Here is a 14441-nt window from a genome sequence, read left to right on the forward strand (position 1 = left end):
CTTTGGATCAGATTAAATTTAGATTACTATATTAAGGTGCAAAATTATATGTACCAGGCATTTTAAGGCCTTGATCAATAAGCTTGGAATTGTTCTCTCACTACCTCCTTGAAACAGTTCTTTCAAATGTTTTCCTTTTACATCTAAGGTTGTAGTTCTGCAGGTGAAGTTTTCTTTCCCTTTCTGTATTCACACCCTTTCCTCCCACCCACCCCCAGCCCTGCACCCCAATCTTTAACAGGAAATCTAGTTTCAAGTCCTTTTTCTGCTATCCCTGACATACTGAAAGAATTTCTTTCAGATGGCATGTCCCCATTTGTCCATTTGTTTATTCATTTATATTAGTATAGACTCATGGATTTTAATTTCATTCAATGGTTTAAAATCCATTATTATTATTCATTGTGATTCTAAACTGATCCCAGCTTCAGCCATTGGGAGATCCTTCAAGCTGCCACCTGTGTCCTTGACCAGTCCCCATCATGTTTGAGCACTTCCCTATCTTCTGGCACAATTCCCTCGTCCTGTACTTTACCTGCCCCAGCCCTGGAATCAGTCTTTATTTTCCAAGGAGCTGTGGCAGAGTCATGCTTCCTTTTATTGGAGACTGAGATTTGGAAACCAAGACTTCGGTGTTGGATCTACTACTGGCTTGTCATTGCCTGAGCTATAAAAACTTGTAATTACTGATCTTCCTGTTTCTCAGCATGGCTCAGGATCAAGACGAAAAGGAGAACCCCAAGCAGGAGCTTCACATCCGCAAACTCTGCCTCCACATCTGTGTGGGGGAGAGTGGAGCCAGACTGATCGGGACAGCCAAGGTCCTGGAGCAGCTCACAGGCCAGGCCCTTGTGTTCTCCAAAACTAGATACACCGTCAGATCCTGTGGCATCAGGAGATACGAAACGATTGCCGTCCATTGCCCAGTCGTGGGGCCAAGGCAGAAGCAATCTTGGAGAAAGGTCTAAAGGTGTGAGAGTACGAGTTACAAAAAAAATAACTTCTCAGATACAGGAAACTTTGGTTTTGGGATCCATGAACACATTGATCTTGGGATCAAATATGACCCAAGCATTGGTATCTACCGCCTGGAGTTCTGTGTGGTGCTGGGTAGGCCAGGTTTCAGCATCGCAGACAAGCAGCGCAGGACAGGCTGCCCGGAGGCCAAACACCGAATCAGCAAAAAGGAAGCCGCGCTCTAGTTCCCGCAGAAGTATAATGGGATCATTCTTCATGGCAAATAAATTCCCGCTCCTACCCAACAGGCCAATAACATGTTTTCAGTAGAAAAATAAATAAGTAAATACATCAATACATAAATAAATATATAAATAAGAATGTGCAATTATTCTCCTTCACCACATTTCAGCTAGAATTTCATTCCACTGCAAATCTGGTTCTAGAATACAGTAGATTTTTATGATCTTCTCGGTATCTCCACTTTAAGTCTGAAAGGCCTAGTGCTTTGGGCGGCCAGATGCGTCCCACGGGAACTATTTCAGGTTTCCATTTGAGAACCCTCAGGAGGGAGCCCTGGGTCACCGGCGTGCAGTACAGACCTGTGTCCTCCAGAGTGCGCTGTGCAGCGCCTAGCGCAGCCTCAGATTTCTCCACCGTAAAGTGTCCGCAACACTTTGCAAGGACACCAAAGAGGGGGTACGTCCACGCTCCGACTTCCTCCCGACGCCGCCTCTGATTGGCTCCTGGGCATATAAGAAACCCAGTGAATGAGCAGCCGGCCTTTGCAGAAACTTGCCGGAGGTCTTTGGGTGGCGTCGCCCCTTGGTCCTTGTTAACCCGCGGGGCCACCGACCCGGGAGATGATGAGGTCGTCCTTTGTGGTGCTCACCGCGCTGGTGGCGCTGGCCGCCTATTACGTCTACATCCCCCTGCCCAGCTCGGTGTCGGAACCCTGGAAGCTGATGCTGCTGGACGCGACTTTCCGGGGCGCACAGCAAGTGGTGAGACGCAGCCCCAGGGCTGATTCTCTCTCCCTCCTCTTAAGCGGTATTTGAAGGGGGAAACGAAATTTCCGGACTGTGTCCAACGAGAATGCACAGTTTTTCTACTGCAATGAGGCGATTGCTTTTTAAGGTGGTTCAGCCTGGCGTTTTCCGTGTGTCGCCCCCTTGCCGGCAGCAGCGGGCTACATCTGTGTCTCCTCCTCTGCTCTGGTGATGGAGAAGGCCAAGTTCTTGAATAGAATTTGACAACTGTGTTTAACCCTTCATCTGCCCTAAAGAGTCCCCTCTTTCTTGGTTTGCAACGTGAAAAAACAAGCTTGCAGCATTTTATGAGGCGCCCCTCCCCCGTTTTCTTTCTCCGATAGGGGCCGGCAGAGGGCGAGGTAAATGTTGTTTAGGACAGGTCTGGGAAAAACAAGCTCTCCTGTCGGATAGTGCAGCCACCTTAAAAGCAGAAGCGGGCGCGGGTGATCTCCCAACATCCTCTGCCCGTGGAGCTCTCCATTCCCGGGGGCAGCAGTCAGGGCTCCGCTAAGCACTTGGGGAACCGCTCAGATCTGCCCTTGCATGCGTGGCGTTTCTCGGCGTAGCCCAAGAAAGAAGGCCAGGAGGCCTAGCGGGATGGAGGACAGGTGGTGGAGACGGCAACAACCTCCACGGTGTTAGCATGATGCATTTGCTTTCTGCCTGCCCTGCAGCGTTTGTTTTATGTCCTTGACTGACGAGCAGATAACCTTTGCCGGAGCCAGGATACCCAGGAGTACCCTGGCAGGGTAACAGTTCTCTCTACTGTATCAGGAGTGTGTATTTCTTTTCCCCCACAGACAGGAAAATATAACTACCTGGTTTATTCTATGGTAAGAGGAATTATTAATATTTTTAGTGCCAGAGAATCTAACCTACAATCTGCAGCCAAGGCTGAGCCCTATGACTGAACAGTATTTCTGAGCAGCTTACTCTCTCTAAACTCCTAACCCTCCTCCAAAACCAAGTCTCCTCTCTTCTCCCAAACTTAGGCTTTAATCTCAGGTTATTTTTGTAAACTCTTTTTTTTGTTGGTTTGTATTCAGGAGTGACTAGAGAAGGAGAGGGGAAAAAAAATCATGATTTTCCTAGACGATTGATGTTCCTTCCCCCACTCCTTCCGTCCATCCTAAATGTGTCGTGTTACATAGTCTCTGCTTGGGTTACATTTGCTCTATCAAAAAGCCCCTTGACTAGGGTTTTGTAGCATTCCTAGCAGGGATTTGCTTCTCTTGAATCCAACCACCTTCTCCACCCCCAAGTTGCCTGTTGTCTCCTAGGAAAGGTCTATGAAGATAGAGACCCTCTTCCTTCCCTCCTGCTTACTATAATGTTGACATAGTGGAAGAATGACCATCCCCTTCTATAGCATTGATTCCAAGAAAGGCGGTCTTCATGTAGGAAGCCCTGCAATCCCTCTTTTCCTCCAGAAATTATGTAATTTGGGAATAACATCCTTCAAGGATTATGGTGTACAATGGTATTTACATGGAGTGGGTTAAATGGCCATTAGTAAATAAATAGGAAGTAGATAAGAAAAATAGGGACTAATAAGAAAAACAGGGGAGGGGAGGGAGGCAAGAATAAAACTGCTATGTCAGCTGTGGAGATTATTTTTAGTTTAGATACGGAAGTCTTCTGAGAAAATCTGAGTAATCCAAAAAAATCCAGGTTTAAAGAAATGCCTTTCTTCCCCAAGTAGGCTGCCAACCCATGAAAGGCAAGGCCTATGAATGCTATAGTCTTTTACAGAATGTGCCCCCAGCTAGTGTTTGAGGATGTGTGTAATGGCTAGGTCATGGAGACAGATGAGGTAACAAAGTATCCTCGCTACCACTGCAGCTAGGGAGTGGGTTTGCACAGAAGTGGCTCTCATAACTTGTCTTCAGAACTGTGAAATATCAGAAAGATCATTCAGACCACATGAAAGCGTATTCTACTCGGTAAAGCAATTTACCAGTGTCACTTCAAATTGTCCTGAGGAAAAGATAATGTGGCCTGTCAGTAGGTAAGAGCATGACTGTTAGAGTCCCATGCCAGCCAAGCCACTTACTGGCTCTGAGTCCAGGCAGTTTACTAACCTATTCTCATCCTCAGTTTTCCCTGTAAAATAGAGCTAACCTTGTAAGGTTGCTGTGAAGTTTAGTAATGGATTTAAATGCCTGGAACTTGTTGTAGTTATTCCCCTAAGAGTTGTTCCAAAGGTCTGTTGTGAATTGTGGGGATTCCGAAATCTGTGAGAGCGCCCAACTTTGTTGAAAGAATAAAACACATGTAAACTGGAAGCAATTTGTCTTACTGAAACCTGGAGAGCTACCGCTAAATTGCATAAAGTATGTTACGCAAATAATTTTAGTGGGAGTTGATTGGCTCAGTTACAAAAGTTACTGAAGCTACTTCAGAGGTGAAGCTTGGCCTACTTCCTAACACAGCAGCCTCTTGCTTACCATCAAGAAATAGGAGGGCTACTTTTTTTATTCTGTTGTCATGGGCAAATGCTTCACCCCTCCCACCCCTTTTATGTCCTTTTATTGTGTGCAGAGGAGTTATGTTCATTGTACTTTTCTTCCTTGAGGTCCTCTAGTATGATTTAAGAAGAAGCTTCTTGGGATCTTTTTCTAAGTCATCTCAACACAGGCTACATTAGAGTTATCTTGGGAGTCTTAAAAAATCCTGATGTCCAAGTCACACCCTATACCAAATTTATTCAGAATCCCTGGGAGGTAAGTCCCAGGCATCAGTGTTTTTAAAAGCTCCCCAGGTGATTTTCAACGTGCGGCAAAATGTAAGAACCACTGCTCTTTCAGCTGAACAAAATGCAGTGCAGATGTAGATAATGTATTTTCCTTAAACGGTTCAAGTTATATTGCACACGTTGCTGGGAATGAGCCCCTTCCGATTAGCATGGGTTAGTGTATCAGATTAGTTGGTGAATACTGTTGTTTTAAGAGTCTAAGGGGATAAAATACTAGCGAGACAAATTTCCGTGTTAGAGCGGAGCCATCATAAGATTTGAGCAGTAGAAAAATCACAAACAAAGAAGGTCTGGGAAGGTCAGTGGAAAGAGAGGTATAGATAAAGACTGGGCAGAAGGAAACAGGAAGGATAAAAGGATGGAGTTCGAGGAGGTTCTGATGCTGATTTCAAATTGCTATGCAAGCAAAGATTTTAAAAACTGGTGATCCCAGGACAGGTGAAGATACTGAGAAGTGCCCACTGCTGAGTTTGCAATATCCACTGAAGGCTGTAGAAGCATGTTTATTCTTTGACCCAGCAATCTTTCTGGAGGAATTCATTTTAAGTAATCACAGATATACGCAAAGGTGTAGCTATAAAGATGGAAACATTTTACAGGATCAAAAATCTTGTTCAGCTAGAAATATGGGGGATCGCTTTGCAACCTTTTTTAAATCTTATGTTTCATTTTTTTTTGTAGCATTATTTAAAAGAAAGAACACTTAAGGACAGTAAGAGATTAAGTAAATTACGGTAAACCCATATTTTGGAATACTAGGTAATAATAAATTTCACTTATAAAATAATGTTTAATGGCCTACAAAAGACTTGTACTGTACATTAAGTGGGAAAATGCTACAAAACTGCATATATGCCCCATTTAAAATATCTTTCAAAATATATAGTTATGTATATCTTTATATACATAAAGATATACATACATATATATATGTATATATATGTATATGTACAGAAAAAGCAGAGGGAGATCATTTAAAATATAAGGAAGGGGACGAGGCATAAGGTTATATCTTCAATTTCCAGATCTGTATACTCTAGTTTTTCTACAATGAACATGTAGTAAAAAGAAATTATTTAAAAACTTTCTTGTAGTAAGTTTTTGTGGTAGGTTTCCTACTTCTAAAGTGCAATTGATGTGTACATGCTTATCAGTGTGATTACTCTTTGAGTAATTATTCTATGAAGAAAATCATATTTTTACAAAAAGACATCCTGCATCCCCTGATACAGCTATCACAGTAGCATGCTTCATGCTCAGTCACTTAGCTGTAATGCAGGGTGAAAGCCTACAGTATAAAATTTTCGAGAAATGCTAAAATGACCTAAAAGAAACTACAGCCTACTAGAATGGAGAAGCCAGTTACTATAGAGCTCCTATGTACAAATCAGAGGGGTGATAAAGATGGTCACTAAGGATAATAGTGGTATCTGAAGGGAGTTCAGAGCAAGAGCATGATTTGTCTTACCTTGCTCATCTCCTAACTTACCACGTCTTATGCGGTATCTGTTTGATGACATAATGCAACAGAGAGGTTGTTGAAATGAGTATTTCTGCTGAAAGAATCCCCTATTCTTATGGATGACAGTGCTTCTGGACTGATTGAGCAAGCTTTTTCATTCTGTACAATGTCCCCAAGCTTATTGGAATCTAAAGTGATCTTACCTGAATTTTCTATGTATGATGTACCTTTGGCCTATGTGGGTGTTGTTTAAATGACAGCTCAACGGGATACCATGCAGAACTCCAACTTGCTAACCACCTTTTTCATAACCATTTATGAACTGGAATGTTGACTAATGTCAGGTAAATTTACCTTGAAAACATAGTACATAATAAGTTTTGTCTACCACCTTCCAGACTTGCCGTGATACATATTTCTTCATGTAAATTAGATATTTCACCGACCACGATAATTTTTAGCTGATTCAATGGGATTTTTCTTCAAATACTTGGCAGCAGAAAGGCTTTCAGAGTAGCTTCAGTGGCAGTATTTAATTAGTATTAGTTCTGACAGGTGAGCAATCTGATTTGGTCTTTATAGACAGCACCTCTTGGTGGATCCAATCAAATATTAAGGTCAGATTGATTCAGTTCCCAGGTGTGTTAGACAATGCCTAATTTGTACTTTTCATTTTTCCTAGAACTCTACAAATATAGCCCTGAGCACAGAAATGCCATCATTACTATTATACTTTGTTTTAATGGGACCTTCTAGTTCTAACATGTGGCTTATGCTTGATCTAAGACATTTCTGTGAGGTGTGAAAGTGCAATAATCATTCTTAAATGTTCTATTAACGCACAATTATTTCCTTTAAAAAAGGAAGGATATAGTATATATTTACTTTTACTGTCAAATGAAACTATGTGGGAATTGTCGATCATTTCTTTTCTCCTTCATTTTATGTTTATAAAGAATTAAGAAACGTAATTGAATTTCCAAGTGGCAAATCTAGATATGTATTGCCTGCCGAATCTGTGTCATATTATGAAATTTTAACAATCTATTTTTCAGTGTTTACAAAATAAAATTAAAATCCTACCATTTAGAAGTCATCACTCATTCAATAAATGCTGAACACCAATGCTGGGACTGGCGACACACAAATGAAAAAACAAAAACCCGCATACCTAATCTTGACACGTTTACCGTCGAATGAAGGGGAGATAGACCTATTGACAGTTACAAAGGGTTCACTCGGATGGCAGAAGAAGTTATGGTAGAGACATTTATGGGTTTGTGCAAGAGCCTTAAGAAAGTACATCTAGTGTCGTATTGTGCATTGGGGACTGTTTCCCTTTCACATTGACATATCATCTGAATTATCAAGGTTACTGTTTACAGCAGAAGTACCTAACATCAATGAAGCATACAGTAAGCACGTACTTTGTGCTAGATACTAGTATGCTATGTGCTTTACATGTGACTCATTTACTTCATGCTATAACTCTATGAGGCGGATGTTCTTATTTTTCTTACAAAGCATGAAACTGAAATGCAAAGAAAAGTAACTGGCTCAAGATGACACGGTTTGTAAGAGGTGGAATCACAATTCACCTCCAGCCTGTCTTACTCCAAGCTCAAGAGCTTACCCATTGTACTAGAATGCCTTTCCATAGAAGCTAGCTCAGTGAAGGAGGTGGGGAAAGAGGAGAGGAGAAAGGAGGGTGAAAAGGGCGTTCCAGCCAGAAGGGGCTTTTCAGTGGGAGAGGATGATAAGGAACTAAAAGTGGCTTAGACTGGCTGGAGCATGAAGGTCAAAAGTCAGAGAGATGAGGCAAGAAAGAAGCACGGGTCAGACAATGAAGGGCTCTGTGGGCCAACAAGGAGCCACCGAAAGAATTTTAACAGGGAAACCCCATGGTCAAATCTGTCTTAGAACAGTCTTTCTCACTGGCAGTAGAGACTAGAGTTTAAGAAAGCAGGTAAAGCTGAGAGACCACATAGGAAGCAAGAGAGGAGAGGAGAGAGCATGAACTTATCAAGTGGGACTGGTTTGGAGAAGCTGACCAGAGTTGCTGAAGGAGGCAACAGTGTGAGTGAAGGAGAGAAAGGAGTCAAAGATGACTCCTTGGAAAGGCTCTGGAGTAACTGGGTGAGTACTAGTGATGACTCGATTTAGGTAAAGGAGCAGATCTGAGACTGAAGATAATAGAGTTTTGGACGTTGTTTTGAAGTGGCCTTGGGACTAGTCCAAAGATAGCCGTTCATAAATATCTTGCATATACAAGGCCAGAGCTCAGGAAAGAGAAGTGGGCTGGAGATATAGATTGGGAGTGGTCTAGGTGAAGGGGTGGTGGTAGAAGTAGTAGGAATGAATGTGTATGGAGTGAGAGTAGGATTGAGGGATCCTACTAAAAATACCACAGGGCTAGAGGAGGCTAGCCCTAAGAGAAATGAGACCTGAAAGGACCATATTTTTTATTACATGTTACATTTACATAACACTCTAGGATTTACAAAGCGTTTCACTTAAATTATCTCATTGTATTTTTCTAACATATAACTGGCTGGCAATAGTTATTTCCATTTGTCAAGTGAGTAAACAGGTTCAGAAAGGGTCCGTGACATCCTCAAGATTACATTAGTTATACCAGCAAAGGGGGAGTGGAATCTAAGTTCCTAGACTCCTAGTTTTGTGCTCTCACTGCTAGGCCAGGCTGACCTGAAAACGTAGTCCTCTGGGAAGGATGTGCCCTGTTTGTCCCTGGTGTTCTTTCTGACAGGCCCCTGACAGCCACGGCCATGCACGTGGAAATGCTCATGATAACGCTTTCACAGGACACTGCATCCTGACCTTCTGTTTGAGCTCCCACAGTGAAATTATGGACACTAGTGTTTCCCAATCTTTTTTCATGCCATAGACTTGACATGTTTAAAGTATGCCAGGGGAAACTGGAGGAAATATTGAGGGAATCTGTACGGGCTTGAGTGACAGAAGTCACAAGACTTAGAAAGAACAATGCCAACTTTGATACATTTTGAATAGTTATAAAAATGGCTTTCAGTTTTTACTCCTGTGAGACACCTAAACGAATGTCTTGTGGCCCACCTGCAAACCATTTGTTGTGGCATTTCTGTTAAGAAGCTCTCCTCTCTGTAGTTGATGATTATTGCTATTAAACACAGATAGATAACCCCCCAAATTGCATGCATCTAGGTGAGGCACAAAATTCATTGTCCAAACCAGGACATTTGTGAGAGTGATAGGGGCTGCTATTACTCATCATGCCAATACCACTGACTGAAGCCAGAATTATATCCAGACAAATCTGGACAGATGTTTGGCCTACATTTATTTGACTTGCAAACATTCAGCATTCTCAGGTCTCAGTTGTGGAATGATCCCTGTGCTCCCTGCTTCGCCCGAATCTGACTGCTCACCCTCCCGTGAATGACCACCCCTTGCCCCCCGACTTCCTATCCTCTAAGTTAGCGACAGAGTAAAAATACTAAGGTCCTTAGCTGGCACGTAGGGCCTGCTACAGCCTGGTAGTGCCACTCTGCTGCATCTAGCCTCAGTGTTCGTATCTGACACCATTGCTGCTGTTGTCACCTCTGCTTCACATGCTCTCCCACTCTCTTACTTTGCTCAACATTGCCCACATCTTTCAACACTCATTCTAAAATCATCTCTTGGAAACTTCCCCTTTTGCCCCAGTCAGCCTTACTTTCTCGTTCCTTTATACTCTGCTACCATAGCATTTTGTTTTTCTTTCACGGCCCTTATATGTTTCTTTCCTTATGTTGCTATGTACAAGCTCCCCACCAAATCATCATCTTTCTCACCTATCATAGACCTAATTTCCCTATTACTTGTCTTAGGTGGGTTTTTGTTGTTGTTGTTTTGGTTTGGATGTTTTTTGGTTCTATTTTGTTTTGGTTTTTTTTGGTTTGAAGATTATTCACAATAGAGAAAATAGGAATTCATGGTTCCACTTTCTTTCAGTCTTCTGTGTTACACCATTTTCCCCAAGGGGCAGACCTAATGCTTCATGTGCTTATGACTCTGAACTTACCTAAAAAGTGGCTTTTTTGTTGTCCTTTGCAATTATTTTTGCAAGCCTTGCTGTTTTCTGGGTTTCTAACTTCCTCATAATATTTTTGCGGATTATGCTTTTTTTCAAATTCATAATGAAGTATGTGCATGTTTCTAGGTAAACATTAAGTTATGATTACAGGCCATATCCTTAAAAGATTACTGGTGAATTCCCACATTCATTTGCTATCATTCTACCTTTCCCTTTTCCTCTTGAATAGATAATTGATGAATGTCCCATAAGAAATGTATTTGACCAATCTTCTTCTGTGCTGTCTATCCCATAATATTGTCCTTGTCCCGGGATTCAAATGACCTTTTCTCTGATTGTTCTGAAGTCTACTTTTCTAAAGTGCAAGATGTTTATCTCACTATTCCTAGTTTATACATCAGATAAAGATAGTCACTCTGTCCCAAGTTTCAGTCACTTCCATTTCATGGTGCAGTTGGTGAGAAGCAAGTCCAAAGCAGCAGTCATCCCTGCTGCCTTGACTTTTTTAGCAAGGCAAGTCAATTCTTTTGATTTTAGAAGATGATTTCCTTTTAATAGAATAAGATTTCTGGCACGTATCCGCATAACAATGGGTCCATTTACTGAAAAATAAACACAACCACCTTGTGCAATAGTAGTGAATGTCCTCCTTGAACAAAATGGAAACTCAGTAAGATTAGGTAACTGGTTCACAGACACATGACTGTCCGGTAAGGCTGGCTGTGAACCAGGTTCACTGGACTCCATAGCTCTTTAAACTATATTCCACAGCTTCCTGTTATGATTATTCAATGTCCCCTCCTTCCCTTCCCACTCCACACTCTCCACCATGAAATCTTTTGTGCCACTGTATTTTCCCGAAAATAAGACTTAGCCTGACCATCAGCTCTAATGCGTCTTGTGGAACAAAAATTAATATAAGACCCACTCTTATATTATATTATATTATATTACATAAGACCCGGTCTTATTTTACTATAAGACTACTACATTAATTTTTGCCCCAAAGGACACATTAGAGCTGAAGGTCCTGCTAAGGTCTTATTTTCGGGGAAACACGGTAGTTGTGTGATCCACATTAAGAAGTGTCATGGGGGAAATGAGTGTATTATGTATTTACAAATTTTAGTTCTGGAGGATATTAACATAACACCTTGAAAAGGGTTCCATGGTTAAATAAGACTGGGACATGCTGAGTTAAACAGGGTTAATCGGGATTTCTGTTTTAACTGCAAAATGTTTCAGAATTCCTACCATGCATGTGTATGTTGAATCTTAAAGGGAGAATATATAGTGAGTCCCAAATTTAATTGACTACACATATTTATTTTACAAAAGAACACATGACATTGATGGCATATTTACCAAATTTGGGGGACAGTTTTCATAGTGTTTAAGAGCATGGATTTTGGGATCAGGGAGAATTGTTTTCAAATCCAGGCTCTCAGCTATGCTAACTGTGGGACCTTGAAGAGTAGTTCACCTGTGAGTTTGTTTCCTGCTCTAGTAAGTGGTCACAATACTTAGTTCGCAAAGTTATTTGAAGATTGTATAGGTGATGTGTATAAAGCTTTATGGTTTATCATCACCATCACATTAGTTACTAAGTAAAGCACTTGGAACAGTACCTGGAACATTAGAAATACATTTAGTTTAGATCTGATTTTTGGCAATTGTCTACAGTAAACTACAATAGTAATATGCTATTTTTTATTCTTTTATTTTCACCATTATTTTTGTCAATCTGCTACTGCTCTCAGGTTTGTAGATTTCTATACGGGTGTAGAGCTTCTTAACCTAGAGTGCTTTTGGCTAGGTGACTGGATTTAAATTTTGGTTTTAGCACTCATTAGGTTGGTGCAAAAGTAATTGCGATTTTTGCAATTATTTTTAACCTTTTAGATCGTAATTACTTTTGCACCGACCTACTACTTACTAGTTGTGAGACTAGTTAGGCAAGTTACTTAAACTCTGTAAACTTTAATTTCCTTGTCTATAAAAGTGGGATAATGATAGGACATCCCTCAAGGCTTGTTATATGATTAAATGTGATTATGTGTATAAAACTCTCAGCATAGTGCTTGGTGTATAGCAAGCACTAAAAACCCTTTCCTGTGGTCAAAGGTTTGGAGTCCATGGGCTATTCTAACCAGGTATATGAATCATCATCATCATCACTCACTCGTACTGTTCTAACCATTTTACATACATTTACCTCAATCTTTACAACAACCCTGTGAGGTAAGTACTATTATTCATCCAATATTGTAAATGAAGACATTGAGGCACAAAGGGGTTAAGTAACTTGCCCAAGTCACACACCCAGAAACAGAGTTCTAATTCAGAAAGTCTGGCTTTGGAATTCATGCTCTAAAAGCTGGAGAAATTGTATGTCTCTCAGACTATCACTATCTTATATCAAAGATCTCTACTGGGCTTTGCCAAGGTATCAATTTGTTTTAGAATATTATGTGTCACCTGAAGAGAGGTCTTTAGACGTTAGGGTACCTAAGATACACTTGGTGACATGACATTTTGTTATATAGAGTGCTTTACTTGAATTCTGTCATAGCAGTGGATCGTCTCGCCACAATGTGAAGGTAATGAAGAAGTACTTGCAAAGCAGGGTTATTTTCATCAACAAAGGGCTTTGGAGTTGCTCAAATGATTGCCATCTGTGGGGCCCAGAGATCTGGCCTATACCTATGGAAAAGATGACTTTGACTGCTGAGTTATTAAACGCAGGTGTCTTCAATTAGGCACCATCATAGAAGAAATTCACTGTGACCTCTGTCATCTTTTAATGGAGCAATCATTATGTGCCAGGAATTAGGGTTATAACAATTCACAAAGCAAAAAAACAAAAACACAAAAAAACAGCACCTGGCCTTCCTGGAGCTATAACCCGTGCCAAAAAATATAAAGGAAATTTGGAGAAATTTGTTGGCAGGACAGTGGTAATTGAAATTCCATAAAGACTTGAAATCCCCTAAGGAAACAGTGTTGTGTAAGAAGAGAATAGTTTCAGAGTTGCAGAAAAGAGGTAAAGCCAACAAAGGAGACAGCAGCCGGGAGACAAAGAAGGAAATTGGTGAAATATAGTGTCAAAGAAACCAATGAGAAACATCACCAGGAAGAGGTCGACTGTTTTCAATTCACCGGAGAGACTGAAGAACATGAGGATGAAAACGGGCCTATCAGCTCTGCATCAAGGTGGACCCTTCAATGTATCAGCCACAAAATGTACTCCCAGGCAACTGTGGCTTTTACATTGCAGCATCTCAACCTGTAGCCTGTTAAGATTTCAAGGATATCCGCCAAAACTAATGTTTTGACTTAAGCAATCATTTCTTAATCATTTTGACTTGAGCTGTCATTTCTCTCAGGAAATAGCCAAAATATACTTTATAGCTTGTGATAAAACCTGAGATACAGACTATGGATGGCTATTACTGATACACTAAGTAGTTTTATGTATATACTATATATAATAGTTATTATACGTAAATAATTATTTAGTACATTAAAAATAATTTTTTTTTAAAAAGTGAGGGTGAAGGGATGTCATGCGAGGCGGCCTGTGGGGTCTCTGGTCCCACTCCTCGCATAAGAACGCAGGATATGGCTAGGCCTAAAAGGAACACCCACGGAGCCATAGGTCGGGGAGTCATACCACTATAGTCTCACTGGTGGCACTGTATTCTCACTGGAGGCAGGATCCACGCGACCTGCAACCTGCTGTCCGCTCCTCTGCCTGCCAACAAACCGACTGACTAACTCTCAACTCGACTCTCTGGACTCACCACCGCAGCCGCAGCAGTTATATCAGTGGCTAATTGGCTAACCGGTTACAGTTGACAGCCATCTACTACCTGAGCCAGCACCTCTCCACATGAGGCCAATAGCCTGAAAACTGCTCTCTGGGACTCTGTTCCCACAAGGGAATAATAAATACAAATTGATAGTTACAAAATAGTCATGCGGATGTAAAGTACAGCATAGAGAATACAATCAATAATATGGTAATAACTATGTATAGTGCCAGGTGGGTACTAGACTAGTCAGGGGGATCACTGCATAAATTATATAAATGTCTAACCACTATGCTGTACACCTGAAATTAACATAAAATCATTGAATGCCAACTGTAACTGAAAAATTTAA

The 14441-nt window shown here is 41.1% G+C and overlaps 1 protein-coding gene and 1 pseudogene across 2 annotated transcripts in view; both read left to right on the forward strand.

Moving 5' to 3' along the window:
- The first annotated feature begins 318 nt into the window (after positions 1-318).
- Positions 319-14441, forward strand: part of NCEH1 (neutral cholesterol ester hydrolase 1) — a 60571-nt gene continuing 46448 nt past the window's right edge. Inside the window, exon 1 of the mRNA XM_081030195.1 lies at positions 319-1961. Coding sequence (XP_080886321.1) covers positions 1821-1961 — 141 coding nt within the window. The 5' untranslated portion in view covers positions 319-1820. The remainder of the gene's footprint in view (positions 1962-14441) is intronic.
- On the forward strand, positions 708-1244 carry LOC308489316 (large ribosomal subunit protein uL5-like; annotated as a pseudogene). The gene has a single exon. The product of its transcript is annotated as a large ribosomal subunit protein uL5-like (transcript).

This window comes from Rhinolophus hipposideros (genome assembly GCF_964194185.1).
Source record: "Rhinolophus hipposideros genome assembly, chromosome: 2".
Classification (NCBI taxonomy): domain Eukaryota; kingdom Metazoa; phylum Chordata; class Mammalia; order Chiroptera; family Rhinolophidae; genus Rhinolophus; species Rhinolophus hipposideros.